At 35.1% G+C, this 25520-nt stretch overlaps 1 protein-coding gene across 1 annotated transcript in view; it reads left to right on the forward strand.

The window, feature by feature from the left end:
• Positions 1-750: 750 nt before the first annotated feature.
• SMC3 (structural maintenance of chromosomes 3) overlaps positions 751-25520 on the forward strand; it is a 30280-nt gene continuing 5510 nt past the window's right edge. Inside the window, exons 1-20 of the mRNA XM_006200210.4 lie at positions 751-897; positions 2011-2086; positions 7104-7142; positions 8515-8582; positions 9968-10039; positions 10414-10493; positions 10769-10847; positions 12028-12145; positions 13126-13301; positions 13824-13904; positions 14135-14299; positions 14594-14715; positions 15719-15932; positions 18320-18423; positions 18601-18700; positions 19075-19235; positions 19584-19725; positions 21388-21538; positions 23210-23362; positions 25061-25212. Of these exons, the coding sequence (XP_006200272.1) occupies positions 883-897; positions 2011-2086; positions 7104-7142; positions 8515-8582; positions 9968-10039; positions 10414-10493; positions 10769-10847; positions 12028-12145; positions 13126-13301; positions 13824-13904; positions 14135-14299; positions 14594-14715; positions 15719-15932; positions 18320-18423; positions 18601-18700; positions 19075-19235; positions 19584-19725; positions 21388-21538; positions 23210-23362; positions 25061-25212 (2268 nt within the window). The 5' untranslated portion in view covers positions 751-882. The remainder of the gene's footprint in view (positions 898-2010; positions 2087-7103; positions 7143-8514; positions 8583-9967; positions 10040-10413; positions 10494-10768; positions 10848-12027; positions 12146-13125; positions 13302-13823; positions 13905-14134; positions 14300-14593; positions 14716-15718; positions 15933-18319; positions 18424-18600; positions 18701-19074; positions 19236-19583; positions 19726-21387; positions 21539-23209; positions 23363-25060; positions 25213-25520) is intronic.

Genomic DNA, 25520 nt, shown 5'->3' on the forward strand with positions numbered 1-25520 from the left:
TCCCCTACGACTGAAAACAGATCAGATACACCCAGGGCTGCCACTAGCACCTAGTTTATCTTTTAGGTTGTTATTAAAAGCGGGGGGGGAGCTATTAATCTTATCTAAATCTTTTTGTTGCAGTTGTCCAAGTCTGCCTAGCTTTATATAGCAAACGGCAGAACAGTAACAGCTCCCAGGGTATTAATTACGACATTATTAAAACTAATTTTCGAGCATCAAGTCCATCTGGGGCTGTCCTGCGAGTGCGCGGTCCGGAGCCAGTGGGGGCCGTTCTAAATTTCTAATAGTCCCTAAAGAGAGAGAAAATAATGGAGGAGCAGGGATTCCGCACACCGAATTCCTCCGGCAGGTCTAGCATTCCGCGGGTTCGGAGACAGACGCCGCCCGCGCGGGCTCCGCAATTTTAAACAGCCCGAGACCACGTGACTCCCGGCCCGCAGCACTACTGACTCTCACTCTTGGCTTTGGCGCCGAACCTTCCCCCCCTTGTGGCCGCAACCATTGGCTCCGCACTCGGAGGGAATATGGGCAAACCTCACGATCAAGGCTTTTCTGAATGAAGCTTCAGACTAAGTCTCAGGAAAAGTTCATGTAAAAATTGAGGAATCAAGTGAAATTCACCTAGAGACAACGTGGGGGCTCCTTTCGCCCAAAACAATGAGCAAACCATCCCCTGACTCCCCCTACGCTCCTTGGGACCGCGAGGGTGGTTCCGTCCGAGGCGCGGACTCCGCCTCCACGGGCGCCGCCATTTTGTTTGGCTGGAGGGGAGCGAGCGGCGCTTTGGGGGGAGGGGTCTCCTAGGCGCCTCACCTGACCCCGCGGCCGCGCTGTTGCTTCTCGCGGGGGAGGCCTTCTCCCGGCTAGGGGCGCGGAACCATGTACATAAAGCAGGTGAGGCCTATGCGTCCCTTCCACCCGTCACAGGCCCGCGAGGACCGCTCCTTGAGGCAGGGGTGTCGCGGCGCGCCCCGCGGCCTCTTCTCGCCGCCGGGTGGGCGCGGGGCTGGCCGGGGGTGTGGGGGAGGGGAGAGGCCCCGGCCCGCGAGCGCGGGCGCCGCAGAGAATTGGGACGCCTCTCTGCACCCGGGCACCTCCGCAGGGCACCAGTCTGAGGGGAGAGGGGTGGAGGGGCCGGCGGGGCGGACCTTTTGGAGGGGCCGGGCCTTCCCGGGTGGGTCGAGGCAGGAGAGGCCGGAGGCGCGGGGGCCCGGCGGGGCAGAAGCGGCGTTGGCCTGCCTGGCTGGGGACCTTCGTGCAGGCTTTCTGCGTGGAGTGTGCCGGGATAGGGGGTCTCCCTGGGCCGGGGGCGCCCTGGGGATACAGGCTGGGGTGTCAGCCTAACCAGGGGCCGCCTTCTTTCTGACTTACCGGGTAAGTGAAAGGGCTCCTTCTTCCAGCAGTGTGTAGCGCCTCCGCGTTCCGTTGTTTATGTCTGTCAAAATGGTCTTCCCGCGCTGGAGTCCGCCCCAAAGATGAGCCCATTCACGCTCTTTGCGAAGTTTCTGTGCTCGAAGTGTGGGACTCTAAGCACTCCTCTCCTGGACCAGCAGCTCTTTTTGGCTGGCCGGAGGTGACTGAAAGGGGCGCCCAGGAAAGCTGCCTCCCTCTCCATCATGCGCACAAGACCTTTGTTTGAGCCTCTTCCTTCCCCTCTTATAAGAGCATTCTGCACACTTAGTACACTTTTACTATAGCCCTGAAATGGTTAGTGTTCCAACGAACGTTATACAGTCTACTTGATTTTAAGAGTTCCCTAACAGCTTACTAATTAGGACTTCTAAAAAAAAAAAAAAGGAACACTGGCAATGGTGGTTGATAAACGGGCTAGTTTTAGAAGATTTTTTAGTCACCCCTTTCCAAAATAAGTTTTTCTTCTATGAAGTGGAAACTTTTTTATCTTGCATTAAATGAGAAACCAGAAAAGGAAGGAGTGCTAAAGGAAAATGTTAGTTTGGAAGTTATTTATTTTTGGGTGTGTTCTGAAAAATCTCTTTTATTTATTAGGTTATTATCCAGGGTTTTCGAAGTTACAGAGATCAAACAATTGTAGACCCCTTCAGTTCAAAACATAATGTTATTGGTAAGTGTTCATGGTTTAGTAGTCAGACTTATGTCTATGCAACCTTTTAAATTCTGCCTGTATTTAGGCTTAAGGAGACAGGAATTGTTTTTTAATATTACATAAGTTTATGTGTATTTTTTATATAAAATTACTTTTCTGCCTTTTATCTGCACTGATGAAATTGCTTACTTTATACATTTAAAATACTTGGATAAGATAATTGTAAATTACTCATTTTTATTTGAGTAGCCTTGTATGTGTGTTTTAATAGCTCTAAGTTTATAGTGAATGACACTGAATTTAGCACTTCAGTTATTCTTGATATGCCATTTCCTAGTTAAAATGGTCACTATTGCCTAATTTCAAAGATGACCATTTTTTATTCACAAATTAGATTGTTCTCAGATTTTTTTGTCCTATCATAATGTCCAAGGACAGACCACACAGCTTGGTGGGAAGAGCATAAACGAGCATAGTGGAATGGGGTTCAAATCCCAGTTTTGCCATGTAATCTTTTCCAAACTTTACTGCCTTAGGTGCTTCAGTTTTCTCATTTGTAAAGTGGAGATAATGATACACATCTCAGAGCTGTTGGAAAGGTTAAATGAGAAAGCAGTTGTGTTAGGATAAGGGGGTAGTGGTGATTGCCTTACAATATAATATTTCATTTATGGGCTTCCATTTTGCTGATGCAACCAGTAAAATTGTTTTCTGACATTCTGCTGAGTTTTTAAAGGATAGATGAAGCGAGTGCTTCTAGACATCAGAAAAGCATAGAATGTGCTATTTACATAGAGCTATGCTGCACAGTGTGATCCTTAGAGGGTATATTGGTATTAGTCAGCTAGGTCTATTGTAACAAAATGTCATAGACTAGGTGGCTTAAACAACAGGGATTTGTTTTTTCACTATTCTGGAGGCCTCCCTCTCCATCATGCGCACAAGACCTTTGTTTGAGCCTCTTCCTTCCCCTCTTATGAGAGCATTAATCCCACCCTGAAGCCCCACCCTCCTAACCTCCTGTTTGTTACCTCTCAAAGGCCCCCATCTCTAAAAAGCTTCACATAGGAGTTTAGGGCTTCAACATAAGAATTTGGGGGGTGGAACACAATCCAGTCCATGGCATGGGGTGAGGTGAGATTCATACAGAAATCAGTAAAAGCTGAACACTAAATGCTGATGGTCCCAGAGAACTTTCCAGAGGTGTACTTTATTATGAAATAAATAATAAAAATTTTAAATTGAGGGCAAGAAAAAAACCTGCCATCTATACATCAGTTGCAACCTTGTAGTTGGGAATAAAGAAAATATACTTTTCCGTTGCCTTACCTACTTAGGAATCATTAATTGAATTGGTGTGCCGTTAGGTAGCTTGATTGTACTGGAGTTTTCTTTTTTATCAAGAAGAAAATCTTTAGAAATGAAGAAAAATGAATAATTACTAGATTTATATTATTTCCTTAACTTAGAAGTTAAAAGTGGATAAATATCTTAATGTATCAGTTGTATACAAGTGTCCCTGGGTATCTGGGGAATGCTCATTCCCTTGTATAAAACTTGTTATAAAAGCTTAGTCTTTTGCGTATAACCTGAGCATGTCTCTAGATGGCTGATAATACTACATAAATGATATGTAAATACTTATAAGTACAATGTAAATGTTGCCCACTTGTGTCTGGCACAGTGTTCCAGTTTTGCTTTTTGGAACTTTCTGGAAATCTCCCCCTCCCCCCAAATATTTTCAGTCTTTGGTTGATTAAATCCCGGGTATGGAACCCAGGGGATTTGTGATTGAGAGGACTGACTGTCATTTTATAAATAAGCTGTAAAATGATGGCCATTATTACCTAGGATGGTTAAGTTATTTCTATAGGTCCTATCAAGTGTTTTTGTTTTAGCTGTTTTACTACTTTGGTTGCAACATTAGGATTGTTAATATTCACAGTTACAAAGGAGGTTGTGTTCTTTCTTTTGTTTAACGGAAAAACAAAACATAAAATGATTTTATTAGTTTAACATGTTTTAAAAACAGGTCCCTTAATCATGTAAGAAAGAGCAAAAGTAGTATAGACTGAGATTGATCCTAAAAATACCGTGAGAAAGAGTACCACTTTGAGTGATTTTGACCCTTAAAAAAAATAGGATTTGAAGGCAGATACCTCATGTGCTGATATTTGGATGTTTGAATGATATTTAAATCTCCGAACTGTTGTGGGCACAACAAGGCGGCTGGTTGGTGAGCCAGTGACATAAGGATTGGTAAAACAATTTACCAGACATAAAGTACGAGACTAGAAAAGTTTATTAGGGGTACGCTGCCATAGACAACAGCGGGCCAGTCAGATGAGGGGTGCCTGTGTGACCACCCAGGTGAAGAACAAGGGAAAAGTTACACTTGCTATAGGCGACAGTGGGCCCATATACTTTTTTAAAGTTACCTTTTTTCTAGTCTTCGAGCAAAAGAAAGAAATATGAAGTTATAGAACATTATGGAAGAGCATAAAAGCTAAAAGGAACAAAAATTAAACTACTCAGAGATACCCATTCTTAATATTAACTTGTATTAGCCCTAGTTTCCTAGAAAACAGAGCCGGAGGCCTGTTTAGCTGCTACGGCTTTAATAGGAGGGTGCAGTCTGAGGGCAAGGGTGAGGGGAAAGTCATAGCTTTATAAAGAAGATACAGCTGGTTTGTGGTCACACTGAGTAACGTCCAGACAGACTTTGTGAACCCACCACACCCTTGAAAGCTCAAATGGGAGAGGAGTGGAGAGGGTTTTATATTCTGGTCCTTGTCTCTCTTTGGTGAACATTTACCACATAGGGCATTGGTTTCTCCCATGCTTTTGAATTGTGTTACTCTGGGGACTAACCCCCTAGAAGTGGTTGGGGAACTATAATCTTATTTGGGTTTTCACAGATCTGAATGCACCCCAGGATAGGCTGAAACAACCTGAGGTATTGGGAGACCAGCCTCTATATTGACAGGCAGCCAGAGCCTGGGTTGGGGTAGGTGAATCTGGGGACATGTATAAACTGGGTCTGTCTCAATAATTCTCCAGTTTTTGTGTACGTCAATATAAGTATGCCTTTTTAAATAAAAATTGATTTGTACTAATCTGTTGATAATCAGCTATTTTTTTCTTCCTTCAGAATAAACTTGACTATCTTTATCATTAAATATTCAACATCCTTAAAATTGCTATGTAGTATTCCACTATGTGGGTAGGAGTAATTCTTCAAGGGAAATTATAAATTTTTCAGTTATTTATGAGTGGATTATGGTTTGAACTATTTCCATCATTTTAATGATAAATTATGTTTTTAAACTTTTATTTTGTGATAATTTTAAGTTTACAGAACAGTTGCATGGATAAGAACAGTACAGAGAATACCCATATCTTTTATACATACCTACTTACTATTAACATTTCCCCACTTGCTTTATCATTTGCACTCACTCTCACTTTTTTTAGTTAGTTATGTACATCATGTTCCTTTACTTATGACTTCAATGTGTACTTTCTGAGAATGAGATACTTTTTATAATTACATTATAGTTACCAATTTCAGTAAATTTAACATCCAATAAAATAAAATTATTTATTTTCCAGTTATGTTCATTGACCCAGAAATGTTCTTTGGAGCATTTTTCTCCCTTAGTACAGGATCTAATTTAGGATTAGGTAGTGCATTTAGTTGTCTTGTCTCTTTAGTCTCCTTTAATCTGGGTCATTTCCATAGCCTTTCTTTTTCTTTTGTCTTTTATAATGTTATTTTTGGAAAATATTATGTAAATGATGTGTCCTTGTCAGAGTTTTACATTTGGAGGCAGATGATATTCATCAACTTCTTATTGATGTTACTTCTGATCAGCCAGTAAAGGTTGTGTCCAATTTTTCCACTGTATAGTTAGTGTTTTTTTTTCCTTGCAATTAGTAAATATGTGGATAGGGAGACACTTTTGGACTATGCAAATATTGTGCTCCTTATTAAAATTCCTCCCTAGGTTTAGCATCCATTGATAATTCTTGCCTTTATTCTGATGGTTACAGAATGATAATTTTCCATTCCAGCACTCCTTTCACATTTATCACTTGGTATTCTACTGTAAGCAAGAGCTCTCCCTCCTTGGCTATTTGTTTATCTTTTTATTATTAGGATGGATGCATGGATTATCCACCTCCAGCACTAATTTATAATTCATCTAATTATTTTAGTGCTCAAATTGCTCTAAATTTAGCCAGTGGAAGCCCCCTTCAAGCTGGCCTCTTTGTCTGTATATCCCTTTTTTTTTTTTCAAGTACTTGATTACTGTTTCATCTCTTTAGAATTTACTTTGGATTGAAGGTGATAGCTTTGGGGCTAATTTGTTAAGGATATTGGCCAAGACTGAGAGAGATTGGCATGGTTATTCATTACTCAACAGTGACATTTTTGCTAAATGAGAAAGTTCAAATGAATTCATTAAATCTGAAACATCTGATATCCTTTTATGTATAGAATTGTTTATTTGTGAATTCACATAGTAAAAACAAATGCCTTATAGTTGTCTATATTTTTGTGATTATAAGAGACTATACGTGATGTATAGGGCTGATCAGAAACATTTTAACATGGAAATGGTTTGCGAATTTAAAATGGTTATTTAAGTATTTTAAAATTTTAGCATATACGAATCTTTAAATTGTTAAAAATACTATATACAATTAATATAGAATTACATGTTCATTGTAGTGATTATAAATTATGAAAACCAGATAGTATAGTTATATCTATTAACTTTAAACTATTGGGAAAGAACAGAAGAATAATAAATTTCTTTAAGAAAAAGGCTATCTGAAGTCTATAAAAATTGTACTCAGTTACTAATTAAAGCTGTCTATGATTTTTTTGTTCACTGTTCTGTTGTATTTAATTTCAGTTTTTAAGATGTTATGTTAGAAAACTGGATTTTATATTTTTTTAATACTTTCAGTAAAGTTTTATTTTATTGTTTTTTATACAAAATAACATGTGCTTTTGGATATTTTATAGTGGGCAGAAATGGATCTGGAAAAAGTAACTTCTTTTATGGTAGGTATTGTTTTTTGAATTCTAAATATAATAAGCCCTAGATATCTTAAGGCAGTTTATCAGAGGTTGTGTCTGCATGAAGCACAAGAAGTACTTCTTCAAACCGGGTTGCAATTTAATGGAGAGGATTTAGAGTGTAAGAATCAAATGAAATAATATGTATGGAAGTACTTTCTAAACTTGAGTGCAGTATATAAATGTTGTAAATGCGAACAGATGGGAGTGGAGGGGAGGGGAATAATTAATATTATTTTGGAAAATGGCTTATTGGCTTTATATAAATCAATTATTTCAATAAAAGATGAAGGAGTATTAAAACTTAATGGACTCCATGGAGACCGTTGTCAGTTTGAAGATAGTAAATAGGGCTTTGAAAATTGTCTTTAAAGATAAAATGCATTTAATAATAGAAATGCCTCTTAACAAATCCTTTGGGGAGAAAAAATATTTTAACAGTATTGGACCATAGAAGGAGTAGGTTGAAAAAATTTTGAACCTCTTAGTTGAGTAGTGCTTGAGGAAAAGCGGGGTTTAGTAATAGCAAAGGTTCTATTCCTTATGTGCTCACAGATCGAAAGGATCCTCTGTGCCCCATCAGTGATTGTAATTTGGGAATAGTGAGACAGTAGGATTGGAGTGGAAGTACTCTGGGGGTGATGAGGGCAGCTTGAATTTGTCCCCTCCAAGGTGATAATAAAAGAAAACCAATCCCCACCTCCACCCTCAGCAAACACATTCATATACACACACTCTTAAAGTATCAAAGGTCTCTTGGGTGTACTGGAAGAAGAACAGTTGAGTAAAGAGTTCCTCTTCTAGGACACGGTTGTCCACTTAGGCACTCTATATGAAAGTAGGAATGGCTGCTGCTTACAGAAGACAGGTAGTGTAAATACTGCAGGAGAAAGTGGAAATCTGAAACATTGTCCAGTACTCCTACTTAGTTCTGTTTCTTTTGATGAAGTATCCAATTAAGGATATTATAGGAATGTATCCTATTTTGTTAAATATTTTAATTCATATCATTTATGTGTAGTGGGTAAAAGCAAATATGGTGTGAAACCTAACCAGTGTATACTTTGACCAAAAGGTAGACCTTAGTACTGCTTGTCTCTTCATGTACCTCAGTGTTTTTTTTTTTCTTACTTTAAATGTTTCAATGGAAACAAGAGTTTTCTAATATCATTTCTTAGCTGATTAGTCTAAAGTACAGGCAAATTTTCTGCATTCTTTTTTCTATATGAAACAGGTAATCTACTTTATCTGCATTGTTTATTACCTGATATACTATATTCTGTGAAGGTATGGGAAATTATGAAAAAAGCATAAATACTTTTTTAAATTGTACTAATACTTGTTTTTGTATTTCTAGCAATTCAGTTTGTTCTCAGTGATGAATTTAGTCATCTTCGTCCAGAACAGCGATTAGCTTTGTTGCATGTGAGTGAGACTGCTCTAAGATGTTATTGATAGTATATACTTCTGAAAATACATTGTCAGTTCTGGTAAACAAAATTATTTGTTCAAGTTTCAGATTAAGTTGTGAACACGACACAGTCTATCTCTTATGTGTGTTCTGCTTTGAAATTTATCATACTATATTAATGCAGGGTAAAGGCTTACTTTTTATATAATGGTAAGAAATTTGTAGGATTTCCCTATAGATGTATATGTCTTCCATATAAATATAAATTCATTATTAAGAGTATGGGCTGGTCAGGTACTAGAAGCAGGTTTGCTGAGGAGAAAGAAGAGTTAGGTTGGGGATTAGAAACTGAGACTCAAAAAAGAAAACTTTGAGACTCAGAATCAGAAGTTAATTGGCAGCATAGAAAAGCAAGCATTACAAACTAATCAACATAAAGTTATTTTTAGCCATATTTGTACTTAAATGGTTACATCATTTTCCATATGAAAGACAGATGTTTGTAGTAGTGAAAGTTAGTAGACGTTATCATTAGATAATTATGAAAGATAAACTAGTTTTAGGATAAGAAATTATAAAAAGCTATGATAAAAGGATAGAGTTTATCTTTCTTAGGTTTAAATATGGCTCGTAATTAAGCCCAGACAGTGAGATTCCTCAATGTATTTCAGAAATGTCTCTTACACTTAGAAAGTTCTTTTTTTAAGCGTTATCTTCGTTTTTCCCATCACTCTTAGATTTGAATTTTTAGTCCAGTAATCAGGATTGACTCCCTATAGAAAAATCTCCTTTTAGATTTCTCAGATTGGCATGGAAAGAATAATTTCTTTAAGTATCATTCTTCATTGTATTGAACTACTACATAATAACATTTTTCAGAATCTAGAAATTATTTGGGCTTGGTGTGTAAGTTGTGTCACACATTGGTCAAATGTGACACATATTGAATGTCTGTTTTCACAGCAGATTTAAAACTACATAGAGTTTTGTAGTTTAAAAAGACAGTTTCAGCAATTATATGATTTGTTAGGGTTTCTTTCTAGCATTAAGATGGGTCTATAAGAGAAAAGCCTCAGAATGTTTTTTATATTAGCAGATAGGTAGAATTGGGTGCTATGGAGTCTTGTGTTCTAATGCAGTGGTCTGCAGAACAAGGCCTAAGTACATCTAACGTTGATATCACTTGTATAGTTCTCATTTTTTAAATTCAGAATCAAATATTATTGATTGCATAGTGTTATCCTAATCTAGTGTCTGCTGTTTTGCCGAAAGAATGTATACTAGTCTGACAAATTTTTCTCTGTTGAATCAGACTTGTTACTGTGGACTTAACTTTAAAAGTAGGTAAAGAATACGAAAATACTACTTAAATGACACATTTATTTTTCTCATGTTTTAGGAGGGTACTGGTCCTCGTGTTATTTCTGCTTTTGTGGAGATTATTTTTGACAATTCAGACAACCGGTTGCCAGTGAGTAACTGCTTTTTCTTTTCAGTAATAATGTTGAGAGTTTTAGTGATGCAGCTGATTTTTTTCCTGCTTTGAAACATTTATTTATAGCTGTACTTAGGCTTTTATAATTTATACTAAAATAGCTATACGGCTTACATGCTAATTTTGTCTTAAAGTTATAATGAATATTCTGGTAAAGAAATGAGAATATGCAAAGTATTGCGGAAAGAATATTTTTGTCATAGAATTGAGTATTCATGGCATATTTTTAGTGAGATAATTGAAATTTCAAAATAATTGCTTTGGTGGGGACTCTAAGGTGACCTTTTTAACTAAAAAGTTTCCACTTTTCCTATTAAATTTAACTTGGATCTTTTACATTTTTTTCTTAGATTGATAAAGAAGAAGTTTCACTTCGAAGAGTTATTGGTGCCAAAAAGGATCAGTATTTCTTAGACAAGAAAATGGTCACGTAAGCATTTTTCTTTATGTTTGTAGTTTCTTTACAAAAGAGTAAAAATATTCTGTTAACTTGCCTCATATGAGGCATATTTGCCTCATGTTCAACAAGTCTATATTGAGAGACTAGATACGAGAATCAGAAGAGAGATCTCTGAGACTGATAAAACAGATGATTAATGACTGTTCTACTCCGTTGTGCTCCTTAACTCAGGAGTTAGTGTACTTTTTTTTGCTAATTGTTGGATTGTTACTTATTTGAAAAAAATTTTAATTGTTTATCAACAGGAAAAATGATGTGATGAATCTCCTTGAAAGTGCTGGTTTTTCTCGAAGCAATCCTTATTATATTGTTAAACAAGGAAAGGTAAAAAAAATAATGTTAATCTTTCTTTAATGGAGTTTATTTTCTGAGTTTCATTGAATGATGAATTTGGTGTGAGTCTAGTGGTTAAGTCAGAGCAAAAATGGACCTTACTGTCTTCTGTTTTCATTGATTTATTTTGCAGTGAGGTTTGTATTACCTTTTATGTGCCGTAAAGTACAAAACAGATCCATTCCATAGTGGGATAAAAGTATTTCAGCAGAGTTGTCCAAGTGGATCTTGTTTTCTTAGTAATCTATCACTTACCAAAGTGCACTGTACTGGAAGGCATTTTTGGTTTGTAGAAATCATGATCCTTTTTAAAAATACAGAAACATTATAAAAATCATGTTTGAAAAAGTTACTTTCTAAAGTTAATACTCTGTTCGTATATCACAGAATTAAAACGACCAAAAAATGTGCATTACCAGAAATCTACGATAATGCTACATATTATTTTCCTGCAATACAGATTATATTCTTGAAAGTTTTTAGGAGTTATATACTTTACCTGATTGTTCTACTCTTTCCTAATATACTTTAAACTATATACATCTGAAATAATTTGTTTCTCTTAGCACATACCATGCAGTGTCCTAATAGCTTTCTGTTGCACTGTTTTGGACTGGGGAGATGTTTTTTTTAAATGTCCCCTACTTATTTAATATTGGAGGCTTTTTTAGATATGTGTTGGAAAGTTTGCGTTCAGAAGAATTAATTAGGAAGAATATAGTGTTTCACTTTAAGAACAAGATTTTGAAAAGATTGTCTTTATAAGAGAAATTTATTTAAAGGAGACTGGTTTGAAAGAACAATTAAACTGACACAAATTCCATATAGATCCCTTTACATCATTTCAGTTTTTGCTCGTGTGTCACTTCAAATGAGCTATCTATGACTGCCTCTTCTACAAGAGCATTGTCGTCACCCCAACTCTTTATGCTTTATTTTCTTATTCTACATGGGTTTTTCTCATAGCAGTTACACTGAAATGGTATGCTTACTTCTGGTTTTTTTCCCCACTAGAATGTAGGCTTTTTGCAGGCAAGACCTGTCTTGTTCATTTCTCTTTTCCTAGTGCAAACTCATACTTTTCTTAAAACTGAGCATGTGAATACTTTTCAAGGTAGAGTTCTTAAAGAGCAGTCTGCAGCTCTGTAATAATTAGTTTTCTAAAACTTAGATCAACCAGATGGCAACAGCACCAGATTCTCAGAGACTAAAACTATTGAGAGAAGTAGCTGGTACTAGAGTATATGATGAACGAAAGGAAGAAAGCATCTCTTTAATGAAGGAAACAGGTAAAATAAATGTGATTCTACCTTATTTATTCTTCTTGTGAATTACTTTTTCATTGTGTTATGATACTTGAAAGGAGTTGTCTACTCTCGGGAGTATATTGTATGATACTTTGTCTATGTACTGAATGGAGAGAAAATTAGTTTCAGGCAGTTCAAGGTTTGAGATTTCCGTAATTTGTATCTTTGAATAAAGAAGTTGTCAGTGTGAGATAATAGTGCTTTTCTAGGTCATCTGTTTGGTGCTTCTAATGTCCTCCTCCTTGTTCGGATAACAAATTTGGATGTATTCCTCAAAAAAAATTTTTTTGGAATATCAGTTGGCATTAGATTTTAAGTTTTTCAGGAGCAAGTAATGTAATACTTTGAACTTAGAATCTTCCTTAGTACGTTTATTATGGAAACTCTACTTTGCTTTTCAAGTGCTACGTCCTCTCATGGCTTACAGTCAGACAGTCCTGGGTCCAAAATCTGAGTAATAATTACCTGATATTGTGACTTTAGACTTGATCTCTCTGGTCCAAAGCTTCCCCATCTGTAAAATCCTTTTTTATGGTTCGTAGTGGTGAATAGGGGAGCAAAATAGCACCACAATTGGACTATAGTAGGTATTTAGTATATAATAGCTGTAGAATAATGCTGTTATAAAAATTGAGAATCAGTGACATCAGTGGTATTAAGTAGGTTTTGTTTTTTGTTTTTTTGTTATTAGAAGGCACACTGGCTTTTAAAGGAAGCTTCAATTGAGACCTTTACTTAAAGGTGTATAGTAAAAGAATCAGTGTAACCATGTGTAAGTCTGTTCTTTGATGCTTTTCGTAATGAAGCATCTTAATTGCCATTTTAGTATCTTAGATTTGGTTACCACATAATATCAAAGAAATAATGATGTAGTTCTTAAGATTAACTCATGGTATATTTGAGAAGTGGTATTACATAAAAATTTTATTGAACTCCTTCACGCCTTTTCCATTTTTTTCAAGAGGGCAAACGGGAAAAAATCAATGAGTTGTTAAAATACATTGAAGAGAGATTACATACCTTAGAGGAAGAAAAGGAAGAACTAGCTCAGTATCAGAAGTGGGATAAAATGAGACGAGCCCTGGAATATACCATTTACAATCAGGAACTTAACGAGACTCGTGCTAAACTTGATGAGGTAAAATATTTACCTTTGCCACTTCAGATAAATTTTATTTTTAGAAATGTGTTAAATTCACACTGTATTTATACTTTTCAGTGATTTTTATATACAAACTTCAAAGTTTTTAAACCTCTTTGTGAATTAAATTACTCAGCAAATTTGCTCTTTCAGTTTACTCCAAAGAGCGTGCCTAGACCCACCTGGTCCTTGCTGTAGTTATATCTGAAATATAATCAGTTGGTGGTGTCAGGCAGACCAGGATGAGAGGAAACCACCTTTAAAGTTTTATGAACTGCTTTTCTAGCTTTTTAAAGTGTATTTTGTAGTTAGTATTGCTGACATTTTGTACAAAAATTTGTTTTAGGTAATGCTGAAAACTTTAGACATTTTCTGTTTAAAACCAGTTAAATTATTTTTGGAAAAACTTTTTTAAATGAATGCTTATTTTAGCAGATACTAAAAATTTTTGCTAGATACTACAAAATATGAAACAAATACAAAATGGGTTAGAAATCATAGCTTGGTTTTTTTTTCCAGCTTTCTGCTAAGCGAGAGACTAGTGGAGAAAAATCCAGACAATTAAGAGATGCCCAGCAGGATGCAAGAGATAAAATGGAGGTAAGGTTATAAACTAGCCTTAGATTAACTCATCTTTTTGACCCCAGTAAACTTTCTGTATCAGAATTATGGATTGGTAACTTCAAGTGGGGCATCACTGAGATTGAGTATTAGAAAAAATAGTACTGAAAGTATAAGTGAAACGAAAAGAGACAGACCAGTGGTGTTTTGATTTTGCTGTTGTACATCTAATTGTCTGACTTGTTTTCTGTCTGATACTTTTTGAATAGGATATTGAGCGTCAAGTTAGAGAACTGAAAACTAAAATTTCAGCTATGAAAGAAGAAAAGGAGCAGCTGAGTGCTGAAAGACAAGAACAAATTAAGCAGAGGACTAAGTTAGAGCTTAAAGCCAAGGATTTACAAGATGAATTGGCAGGCAATAGTGAACAGAGGGTAAGTTAAAATGCTAAAAATGAAAGACATGCATGTTCAAGTGAGTGGGAACTGCAGAGGACAGTCCTGTGAGGGGTGCATGTTTGAATTTTTGTAAAAAAGCCTGACATATTAAAATAATTTGCATTCAAGTTGCAACTCAGTACTGTCTTTGTTACTTACATTTAAAAGTTTTGTGTTGCAGATCAGTTTTCTCATGGATTTTTTTAACAGAAAATATTTTATGCTAGACTTACAAATTAAGCAACAGTTTTTAAGTGGATTGCATTTTTACTTATCTTGCTTTATTTACAGAAACGCTTATTAAAAGAAAGGCAGAAGCTGCTTGAAAAAATAGAAGAAAAGCAGAAAGAACTGGCAGAAACAGAACCTAAGTTCAACAGTGTAAAAGAAAAAGAAGAGCGAGGAATTGCTAGGTCTGGGATTTGTTTTCACCAACAGTTCTAACTTTCTCCATGGTTCCTCTGTAGAACCTTAAGTAGTTGTAGGTTAAAAAGGTACAGTAATTAAGGGCGTAAGTTTAATGCCCATTGTAATAGCCAATGTTAAACAACTATTGTGGGCCAAGCATTACTGTATGCATACTGCCTATTTTTTCTACTCAAAAGCCATGGGAGAGCCACATTATCCCCACTATAAATTCGACAAACTTGAAACTCTAAGAAGTTCAATAACTTGTCTAAGATAACATAGCTAAGTGTTGTTGGGCTTTTAAAAACATACTCGATGATTGTTCTTTTTTTACCCAAATCATACCCTCCTGTATGTTCATTCTGCCACTTTCTTCTTTAAGTAAGTGTTTTTCTAACATACAGACATTAGTATCTATTTGCAGATTGTACTTGCTAACATTTGCTGACTTTACAATTTAGTACATTATGTTTTTATGCCACTTAAATTCGTTTTAATGAATTGCCTGTTTATATCCTTTGCCCATTTGTTTTCTGATTTTTTTCTTACTGTTTATAGGGTTGTTTTATGTTATCTGGGCATTAATATTTGTTCTGTATGTTTTAAGTGTTTTCTCTGTCTTTGTCTTGCCTTTTAATTTTTATAGTGTCTTACTGTGAGGAGTTGAAAATATTTATGTGGTTAAATATAGTTGGAGAATTTTTTAAAATTCCTGAGATGGGGTAGCAGAACTGTTTAGATTTACTGAGTAACCCAACCTGGAATGACCTTAAATCCTTAGGGGATGGGCTGTTTTACCTGACTTTAACTGATTTTGAAGTTAAACTAATGCTATATAGAACTAGTCCAAGGAGCTCTATTAGATAATAGTTACTTTTGATACTTAGTTCCCTTTTTTTGAATTTTAAAAATGGCTCTTGTCTCTATGTACTCTTGATGTATTGATTACAATTAAACTTGATTGTTTCCTATTCTCCTTTTCAATCCCTTCTCTTCTATCTTGTGTAGATTGGCCCAAGCTACCCAGGAAAGAACAGACCTTTATGCAAAACAGGGTCGAGGAAGCCAGTTTACATCAAAAGAAGAAAGGGATAAGTGGATTAAAAAGGAACTCAAATCTTTAGATCAGGCTATTAATGACAAGAAGAGACAGATTGCTGCTATACATAAGGATTTGGAGGACACTGAGGCAAATAAAGAGAAAAATCTGGAGCAGTATAATGTAAGAACTTTTATAGCTGCTTTGTGAAATCCTTCAGAAAAGTGTGAACATGTGCAGTTTCTTTAAGTTTTATTTTTAAATAGTTTACGTGCTACTCTTAAAATATTCAAGACAGATACTTGATTGGAAAAGACCAGGGCAATTTAATATTATACATATGGTAGTTCTCTTTTTTAAAGGAGACTTTTTTCTGTGTTGTTGAGTATCCATGTAGATTGAATATATTTTAAAATACATTTTTTTGAATTAGTAGTATGTATCTGAACTCTATCCTTAACTTTAATGTGATGCAAGTCTAAAACATGACTTTTTGGTAACTTAAAATTTTTCCATTTTTATATTCTAATGTAATTTCCTGTCAATTTAATAATTTACTGCAGAATTTTTATTACTGCATTTTTTAATTAAAGCATAGGTGATTTTTAACATTTTCTAAATAAAACATTTACCATGCACGTTTAGTTAGCATTTTCTTGAAAAATGAAGAAGATAAAATCATCACTTACAGCATAAGACATTTTTACATTATTGAAAATGAAAAAAGGAGAAAAATGGTTTCTTAAGTGATGTGTGTGGGAATATATAGGTGATTACAGGATGATGGAAGTGATGAGAAGGGAGTGAGTAGGGCAGGTATAGGATAAGGAGAATATATATATATATATACCTGCCCAGAAGGAACCTTCTTACCCAATGAAAGCTGCACCAGTTGGTATCATTGGTTTATCCAAAAACACCACTAAAAGCGTAAAATCTTAAGCATGTATACCTATATATGTTTTACATTTAATATTTATATGTATTATTTATATGTATATAAACATACATATATATATCTTAAGTATTTAATTTTAAATAGATAAATGTATGCTTATATACCAGACCTTTATATTTTAGACTCTTTTTTTAGAGCAGCTTTGGGTTCTCAGCAAAATTGAGAGGAAGATTAAAAGATCTCCCATATACCCCAAGCCCCTACACATGCATAGCCTCGCTTGTTAGCATTCTCCACCAGATTGTGTACCAATCTTTTGATGTAAAGCCGAAGATACTTGTTTTGAATATGAGTAGTGATCGGAGTTCCTAGGGGACTTTCTTCTTATGAGCCACACTTGTAAATACAGTTCTCCTTAAAGTTGGATGAGAACAGAATTCAGGATTCAGTCTAAGATCATGTATTGCATTTAGTTGTCATGTGTCTGTTATCTCCTTTAATCTAGACCAGCTTTTCAGTGTTTACTTGACTTTGTGATTTGACATTTTGAATTACTATTATAAAGTATATATTATTTATTAATATATGCACTTATGTATTATTTATTATATATTATTTCCCCTAATCTTTTAGAGTTGATTTGCCCATTTAATCCAAATTTTAGTGACTTACCTAGAATGTGTCCAAAACTAAGTCAGTTTTTTAAAGAAACAACTCTTTTCCTTGTACTCGTATCATCAGTTCATCTAATATTTAATGTAATCACAGTTTCTCCAAAATAAAAACATAGTGGGGAGAAAACAGAACTGACTGTAACCATAAGCAACTCAACTGGTAGGAAAAGTTACCAGGAGTAACAGACAGCATATTGGCCTTGAGAGTCCAATGTGCTTTGGGCTTTGGTCAGGATATTTTATGGAGGGAATGGGAAACAAGAAGTTGAACCAAGTAGTCAGTTATTTGGGAATTTGTTAGTGTAGTTTTCTCTGAGATAGCTATAGTCCTGTCTTGAAATAAATAAAAAGCATTTTGTCATGAATTCATGGAAATACCGATTTCAACAGATGCCCTTTTTGAAAGAGCTTGGTGATTGGCCAAGATTTTCCAGTGAGAGGTTTTGTTTGTTGTTTCTCAAGTTGAAGTTATTTTTTTAATATTTCAGTCACACTTAAGGGTATAAAAATGACCACTTGTTAAGATGAACTGTGTCCTTTATAAACTGGATAGAAATGATTTTACAGTGCTAATTATATTGTGCAAAACAACCTTTTGCTTCTCAGTATATTCCTAAATCTTCTGTGTTCTGTACTTTCCTTCTGGGGAGAGCGCAGTACGAAAAGTATGCACTGCAGTGTTTTGAGAACTTACTAATGTATTTTTTTCTTCTGAAATTCTAAATTACGTATTATAGAAGTAAGTTTTAGATCATTAGTGAACAGATTATTTTGACATATGTATATACCTGTTAAACCATTGCCACAATTAAGATAAGCCTGTTCATCACCCCAAAATGTTTCCCATACCCACCTTAGTAATTTCTCCCTTCCTCCTCTCCTTCCCTCTCCTCCTCCCCCATCCCTTGGCAACATCTGGTCTGCTTTCTGTCATTGTGGGTTAGTTTACATGAAATTGGATTTTAAATTTGAATTTGAATTATTTTTTGTTTCCATAGAAACTGGATCAGGATCTTAATGAAGTCAAAGCTCGAGTAGAAGAACTGGACAGAAAATACTATGAAGTAAAAAATAAGAAAGATGAATTACAGAGTGAGAGAAAGTTAGTATAGGCTAAAATGTGCCTTAATATTTTTGAATAATGCTAGTTACTGGCTGTTAGATGGTCTTTAAGTTATAAATTAGCTGTTGAAGTTTAATTTCAGTAGTCAAAATTGTGTACTGTTAGTGTATTATCTTAATGTTTTTCAAATTAAAGAGTCTAATTTTTATTGATTAGCTACTTGTGGAGAGAGGAGAATGCAGAACAGCAAGCACTTGCTGCTAAGAGAGAAGATCTTGAAAAGAAACAGCAGCTTCTTAGAGCGGCAACAGGAAAGGTGGGCAGGTTCTTTTCATTACCTCAGTTTGCATTGAGTCGATTATTATTGCACAAGAATTTATTAGTTTTCAAGAGTACAGTCAAATTACTTGTCTTATAAATATGAAACAGTGGTTATCATTTAAGCACCCATGCTATTAGAGATAGCGCTTTTGATTTTTAGATGGAGAGTCCATTTTTAATGCTGATGTCATAGAACAGAACCCATAATGTAAGGTGTTGCATGTTAGTGACGTATTTCAAAGGGAGTGACCTGTTGTTGGAGAGGATGTTTAATCGCTGGTATATTTTTTAATGTATAGAGTAATGGGCTCATTTCTTACCAGCAGGAGTGCCATTGGCAGTATTTTAATAATTTTCACTTCTGAACAGGCCATTTTAAATGGAATAGACAGCATAAACAAAGTGCTAGACCACTTTCGTCGAAAAGGAATAAACCAGCATGTTCAAAATGGCTATCATGGTATTGTGATGAATAACTTTGAATGTGAGCCTGCTTTCTACACATGTGTGGAAGTCACTGCTGGGAACAGGTGAGGGTTTTTTTTTTTGTTTGTTCTTTTTGCTTGATATTTTGAGTTTTTAAGGGAAAGAAGGAATAAGTAACCCAAGGAACAATTTTTTTTATGGTTCTAATACAATATGTCTCTTGTTATTATCCCGTATACTCAGTTACTTAATTTTCTAATTAAAGATATAAATGCTAAGTGTTTGTTTTTAATTGTAGAAGGCAGAACTTTCTCCTTTTTGTACTTTGCCTCCCTCCCTTAGAATTTTCTAAGTAGCCCTCCCCCATACAAATTTGGTTGCATAGAATAAAAGTGAATTGTTTGCTTAAATGTTTATAGCACTTTAGATGGTCTTGTTCTGTTTCCCTGTAGGTTATTTTATCACATTGTTGATTCAGATGAAGTCAGCACGAAGATTTTGATGGAGTTTAATAAAATGAACCTTCCTGGAGAGGTTACTTTTCTGCCTCTTAACAAGTTAGATGTAAGGGACACTGCCTATCCTGAAACCAATGTGAGTTGATGTGTGTTAAGGTCTGTCTTTCTTTCATAGGTTACCTTTTTTCTGTGATTAGCATGTGCTAGTGCACAGGCACTGTACATTGGGAATCATACAATCTTAGAGATAAATATGCCTTTTGTACCATAGAGCATAGTCAGTGCTGGGTGAGTGAGGATGGGAAGGGAGACAGAGGTCACAGCCAAGACATAAAACAAATCATTGCAAAAATGTGCAAAGTGTTAAAATACATACGTACAGAATACTTTGAGAGTGTATTCCAGGGAGACAAACTTAAGATTTAATGGTTGGAGAACAATTCCCTGAGAAACTATCATTTAAAGTAAATATTTTAAAGTTTTCTGAAAATGCTTTTTTAAGTGGCTTATAAATTAGATTAACAATATCTAGCAAGGCAATGGGCTCTGAAAGCAGTATGTGGCTTTTATTAGCTGGTATACCTTTAAATAGGTTAGAAATATTCCCTAGACACCATTCTTGAAGAAAAAAAAAACATGTATCGCTTTGAGATGTTTGGCTTCAGAATGTTGATGGTAGTAGCAACTATTTCACTGTTTTTTAAGGTTAAAGCTGAAACCCCATGAGAATGCTCTACAATTTAAGAGGAACAGTGAGAACCTTAGAAGCTTTTCAAATGGTCTAGCTTTTTCTTCTTTTAAATATATACAAATTACCTTTGAAGTTTGGAGGAGAAATTGAGAAATAAATATGATGTTTGAATGAAGCAAAACACACAAAAATGCATGTAGTGTGGTTCCCTTTACATTACCTAAGCAAAACAAATTTAGAGGACAGCTAGAAAGAAGTGTAAAGGAGTGGTTACCACAAAAGTTACAACAGTGGTTCACCCCCAGCAGGTAACCATTAGAGGTAACCACTGCAATTAGGAAAGAGGTACAATCTTGACTTCTGGGTGTCAGTAGTGTTTTGTTTCTTGCCTTGTCTGGTGGTATGTTGGTGTTCGCTTTGTAATTATTAACTTGAGCTTAACATATTGCATTTTTCTGTATGTAGGATGTATTTCCTAATTTTAAAATTCTGTTCTGACAGTTCAAGAGAAAAAAGGGAAAAAAATTTATCTGAAAAAATGTTTTTCTGAATATCAAACTTAGATATATGCATCTGTACTTAGGTAGGTAGGTAGGTGGATGGATAGATAGATAAAACTAAAATGAAAATATTTTGAGGAAATACTATTAGTTTACATTTAGCAGTTCTATGTGACAGATGCTATCGTAAGTGTTTCACATATATAACTCGCCTAGTTTTAACAGCTTTGTCAGGAAGGTATTGTTGTTACTACAGTTTTGTAGAGGAAGTAACTGTTACTCAGAGAAGTTACGCACCTTTGTCCAGAGCACACATCAGGTGAGTGGTGGAGCTGGTATTTGAACTTGAGCAGTCTGGCTCCAGAGCCACTAAGGTCTTTATCACTGTGCTCTAGCATTGAAACTCTGGATAGTTTATGTGAGCACTATTTCTAGGATATTGAAGTACGATGCTTTTTGTAACATTTTCAGTATAAAAACTAATAGTTTTGAAATATAAAGTTATTTGTGTTTATATTTCATGAAGATGTAATCCATAATTCTGCTAAGACATTTTAATTAATTGTGTTGTGATCTCTTTGCTTGCTAACAAGATATTCATTTTTAGGATGCTATTCCTATGATAAGTAAATTGAGGTACAATCCCAGGTTTGACAAAGCTTTCAAACATGTGTTTGGAAAAACACTTATTTGTCGTAGTATGGAAGTTTCAACCCAGCTGGCCCGTGCTTTCACTATGGACTGCATTACTCTGGAAGGTTTGTAATAGTAATTCTTAGCTTTGAATAAATAAATTCCATTTTAATTTTAAGAATATTTGAAAATTCATGTCCAGTTATCTTTCATTTTTAAAATAGTTGGTTTATTGAAGTCAGAATCTAAACAGGGTCCACACTTTCTACTTAGTTGATATCTCAAATATAATTATTTGCTCTATGGTAGGGTTTCTTTTTTGCACCATGGATTTCTTTGGTTCTTTGGCGAAGCCTATAGATCCTTTCTCAAAATGTTTTTAAATGGATAAAATGAAAATACTTTAAATCTCAAAAGAAACCAGTTATGTTGGCATGGTTATCACAGTATTTTTTAAAATATGACTTAGTAATTTATTCTTTAAGGTATTCAGAAATAAGATTTTGCCATGGATCTCCTGAATTTTATCTGGAATCCAGGTTAAGAACCTCAGGTATTACAGGTTCACCTGCCCTCATTTTTCTTTTTTTTTCCTTCTCTTTATAATTTGTTGATGAAAGAAGCTTTACCTCCGTATGTTTACAGTTTTTTGTTGTTTTGCCATCTGAGAATAAGTTGTAAAAATCATGCAGCTTCATCTCTACAAGTTAAGCATTATCTCCTGATAATAAGGGCATTCTCCTTTATATATAACCGCAGCATCATTGTTATACCTAAAAAGTTTAATATTAACCCAATAATATCATCTAAAGAGTATCTATAAACATTCTTAATTATCCCCAAGTATTTTTCTATCCAGGATCCAGTCAAGGATGCATGCAATGCCTTCTCTTTAGATTCCTTCAGTTTCAGTATAGAAGGTTCCTCCTGTTCCCTCCTACCCCTAGTTGACTTTCTCGAAGGAAGTCATGTTTTCTGGATTTGTCTCACAGCTTCCTCTTCATTAGGTTTAGGTTAAGCATTCTTGGCATGAGTGATGTGTACTTACTGTATCACACAATGTGTCCCACTGTTAACTGGTGCCAAGTTGGACCACTAGCTCGTCTTGGTTGTAAAGATGCCCTTTCCCCTTTGTAATTAATAAGTGATATCTTTTAAGAATACATAAATATAAGAATCTCTCCCAAACTTTTTTTTACCAATTTTTTAACATCCTTTGGTGACCTTTGACTTTTATTTAAGCACAGGAGCTTATGTTGTATGTCAGTTTAACTTCTGAAGACAGGGAGAAAGTTAAAAACTGTTTTAACGTCCTTTGCTTATACATTGGGAGTTTCAAAACTGTGATTCTTAAATTCTGTGATTGCTTCTATAGTTATTAGCTATTGTTATTCTGTGAAGATGAGTCCTCTCCTTTTTTAAAACTTACTATTTGTGGTTCATGGATTTTTTTCTCATTACATGTGTTACCACATTGTCATTATTATTTCTGATTTTCAAATTTTCCCAAATAATGGCCAGTGGGAATTCCAAGCCAGGGCCCATATCCTGTTGACATGTTCCTATTAGTCTTCAGCACTTCTTTCCTTTCAGGCAAATGTTCAGGCTCACCTAGAAGGTATATTTTTATACAAATTTTAATACTGGAAAGCAAAATTTTTTCCAGACTAGCTTAAACTCTTAACTTTTTAATTCTCATTAAATAGGTAAAGCCTTTAGTTGCTTGATTATTAGTCAGTTTATCAGTGAATAAAGGAATTGTTATACAGAATTACTACCCTATGTTTTGTTTATAGGTGACCAAGTTAGTCATCGTGGTGCTTTAACTGGAGGTTATTATGACACAAGAAAGTCTAGACTTGAATTACAGAAAGATGTTAGAAAAGCAGAAGAAGAACTTGGTGAGCTTGAAGCAAAGCTCAATGAAAACCTGCGCAGAAACATTGAAAATATCTTTTTGTCTTTGCTGTTGTGGAGAAAGAACTGTGTTTTGGTTGGGATATAGAATCTTGCATGTTAAGATGTGTTTTCTCACATACAATGGGGAAAAATATCCTATGTGTTTGACTTTGACTTTTATTTAAGCACAAGAGCTTGTGTTGTATGTCTGTTCAACTTCTTAAGACAGGGAGAGAACTGAAAACTATTTGAACATCCTTTGCCAATCTGTTAAATAGTTGATAGCAGTGTGAGTCTACTGAGAGATACGAACCTGAGGAACACTAAAATTTAAAGTTATAGGGGGAACTGAGGAGGATTGGTCAAATAATTATAGAAAGAAAACCAAGATAGTGTTTCAGTGGAAGAAGGATGGGGAATATCAGGAATGGCACATACTGCATAAAGTTAAATATATAAGGATTGAAAAATGTCCATTAGATTTTACTATCTTGAGGTCGTTTAGTTTAGATTTAGTATTAGTAGAAGAAATGGCCATCAAAATCCAAGCCTTAGTAACAATAGTTCTCTTAGTTCTTTCAAATAAAAGTGTTCCGTGAAGAGTGGCTAGTTTGGCTCACAACTGAAACAGCTGTGCATGTGCATTTTCTTTTTTCTTTTTTTTTTTTTTTAATGAAGTACAGTCAGTTAAAATGTGTCAGTTTTTAGTGTACAGCACAATGTCCCATTCATGCATATGCATACATAGATTTGTTTTCATATTATTCATTAAAGGTTATTACAAGATATTGAATGTAGTTCCCTGTGCTACACAGAAATTTTTTTAATCTGTTTTTATATATAGTGGCTAATATTTGCAAATCTCAAACTCCCAAATTTATCCCTTCCCACCCCCTTTCCCCCAGTAACCATAGGATTGTTTACTATGTCTGTGAGTCTGTTTCTGTTTTGTAGATGAGTTCATTAGTGTCCTCTTTTTTTCTTTTTTTTTAGATTCACATTTTCTTAAAATAGCTGTGGTAAAAGGCAAAAGTGCTTTATGTGTACTTTGTATTGTGTCACACAATATTAAAAATACAGGTACTTGAGCAGCAGAAGTAATTATTTTTACTGTTTCATTAGGATACTCTTTATTGAAACAAGCATTTTTTCAAAATAGGGGTTTATAGCTTTTGTGTCATCACTTACAAGCAAGAACACAGAGAAAAAGATAAAACATCAGTTTTGACTTTGCAGTGGTCTGCATAGCATACTTTGAGAACTGCCCAAATTTGGCAAGATGTGAGCATGAAGAAGGTAGGGGAGAGTACAAAGAAAAAGGATATTGACAGCATGCACCCTGCCTTCCTGTATTTGATAATCCAGCTAGGAGGAGTTATTCAAGGCTTCCTCCTCATATATAACTCCCTTATAAGCATAGTAGGTTACACAGTAAATATTAGTTGAGTGAAAAGATATTAAAATATACATATATGTGTTTTATTTAGCTTCCTTTAGGACTTACCAGGATTTTATTATTTTTTGTGTAGCAATTAGTAAAATAGTATGTTATTTTGAGAGAGAAGTAGTGGGGTGAAATGTTTCAAGCTTCTTTAATGACTGAACACATTTAGTGTAGTATTTAATTCAACATGGTTATGGTCCACAAATATGTCGAAGTAGCTTTTATTTAGGAGTGAAGAAAAGGAAGGGGATACACAATGTTGTGTTAATAGGCACTGAAGAGAATTTTCCTTAGCCTTGTATATGGATTAATAATGAAATTGATCAGCTAATGAACCAAATGCAACAGATTGAGACCCAGCAAAGGAAATTTAAAGCATCTCGAGATAGCATATTATCAGAAATGAAGATGCTAAAAGAGAAGAGGCAGCAGTCAGAGAAAACTTTTATGCCAAAGGTTCGTAAGTATGCTTCTTTAATAGATTTGTTTTAATTATAGAGATTTGGGTGGACCATATGTTATATAGGTTATTTGACATATATATTATGTTCCATTTTCATTTTGGCCCATAGTTTTGGATATCTACATGTATCTTTACCATACTTTTACCCAATGCATACCCCAAGTCTCCTTTGGTAGGCGACATTCAAACTTTCCAACTTCATTAAACAAATAGGCATTTTAAGCTGTGATATAATAGTACTGTCTGATAGTGGTCAAACATATTCTTCTCATAAACATGAAGCAGTTTTGACAAAAACTTA

The sequence above is a fragment of the Vicugna pacos genome, chromosome 11 (genome assembly GCF_048564905.1).
Source record: "Vicugna pacos chromosome 11, VicPac4, whole genome shotgun sequence".
Classification (NCBI taxonomy): Eukaryota; Metazoa; Chordata; class Mammalia; order Artiodactyla; family Camelidae; genus Vicugna; species Vicugna pacos.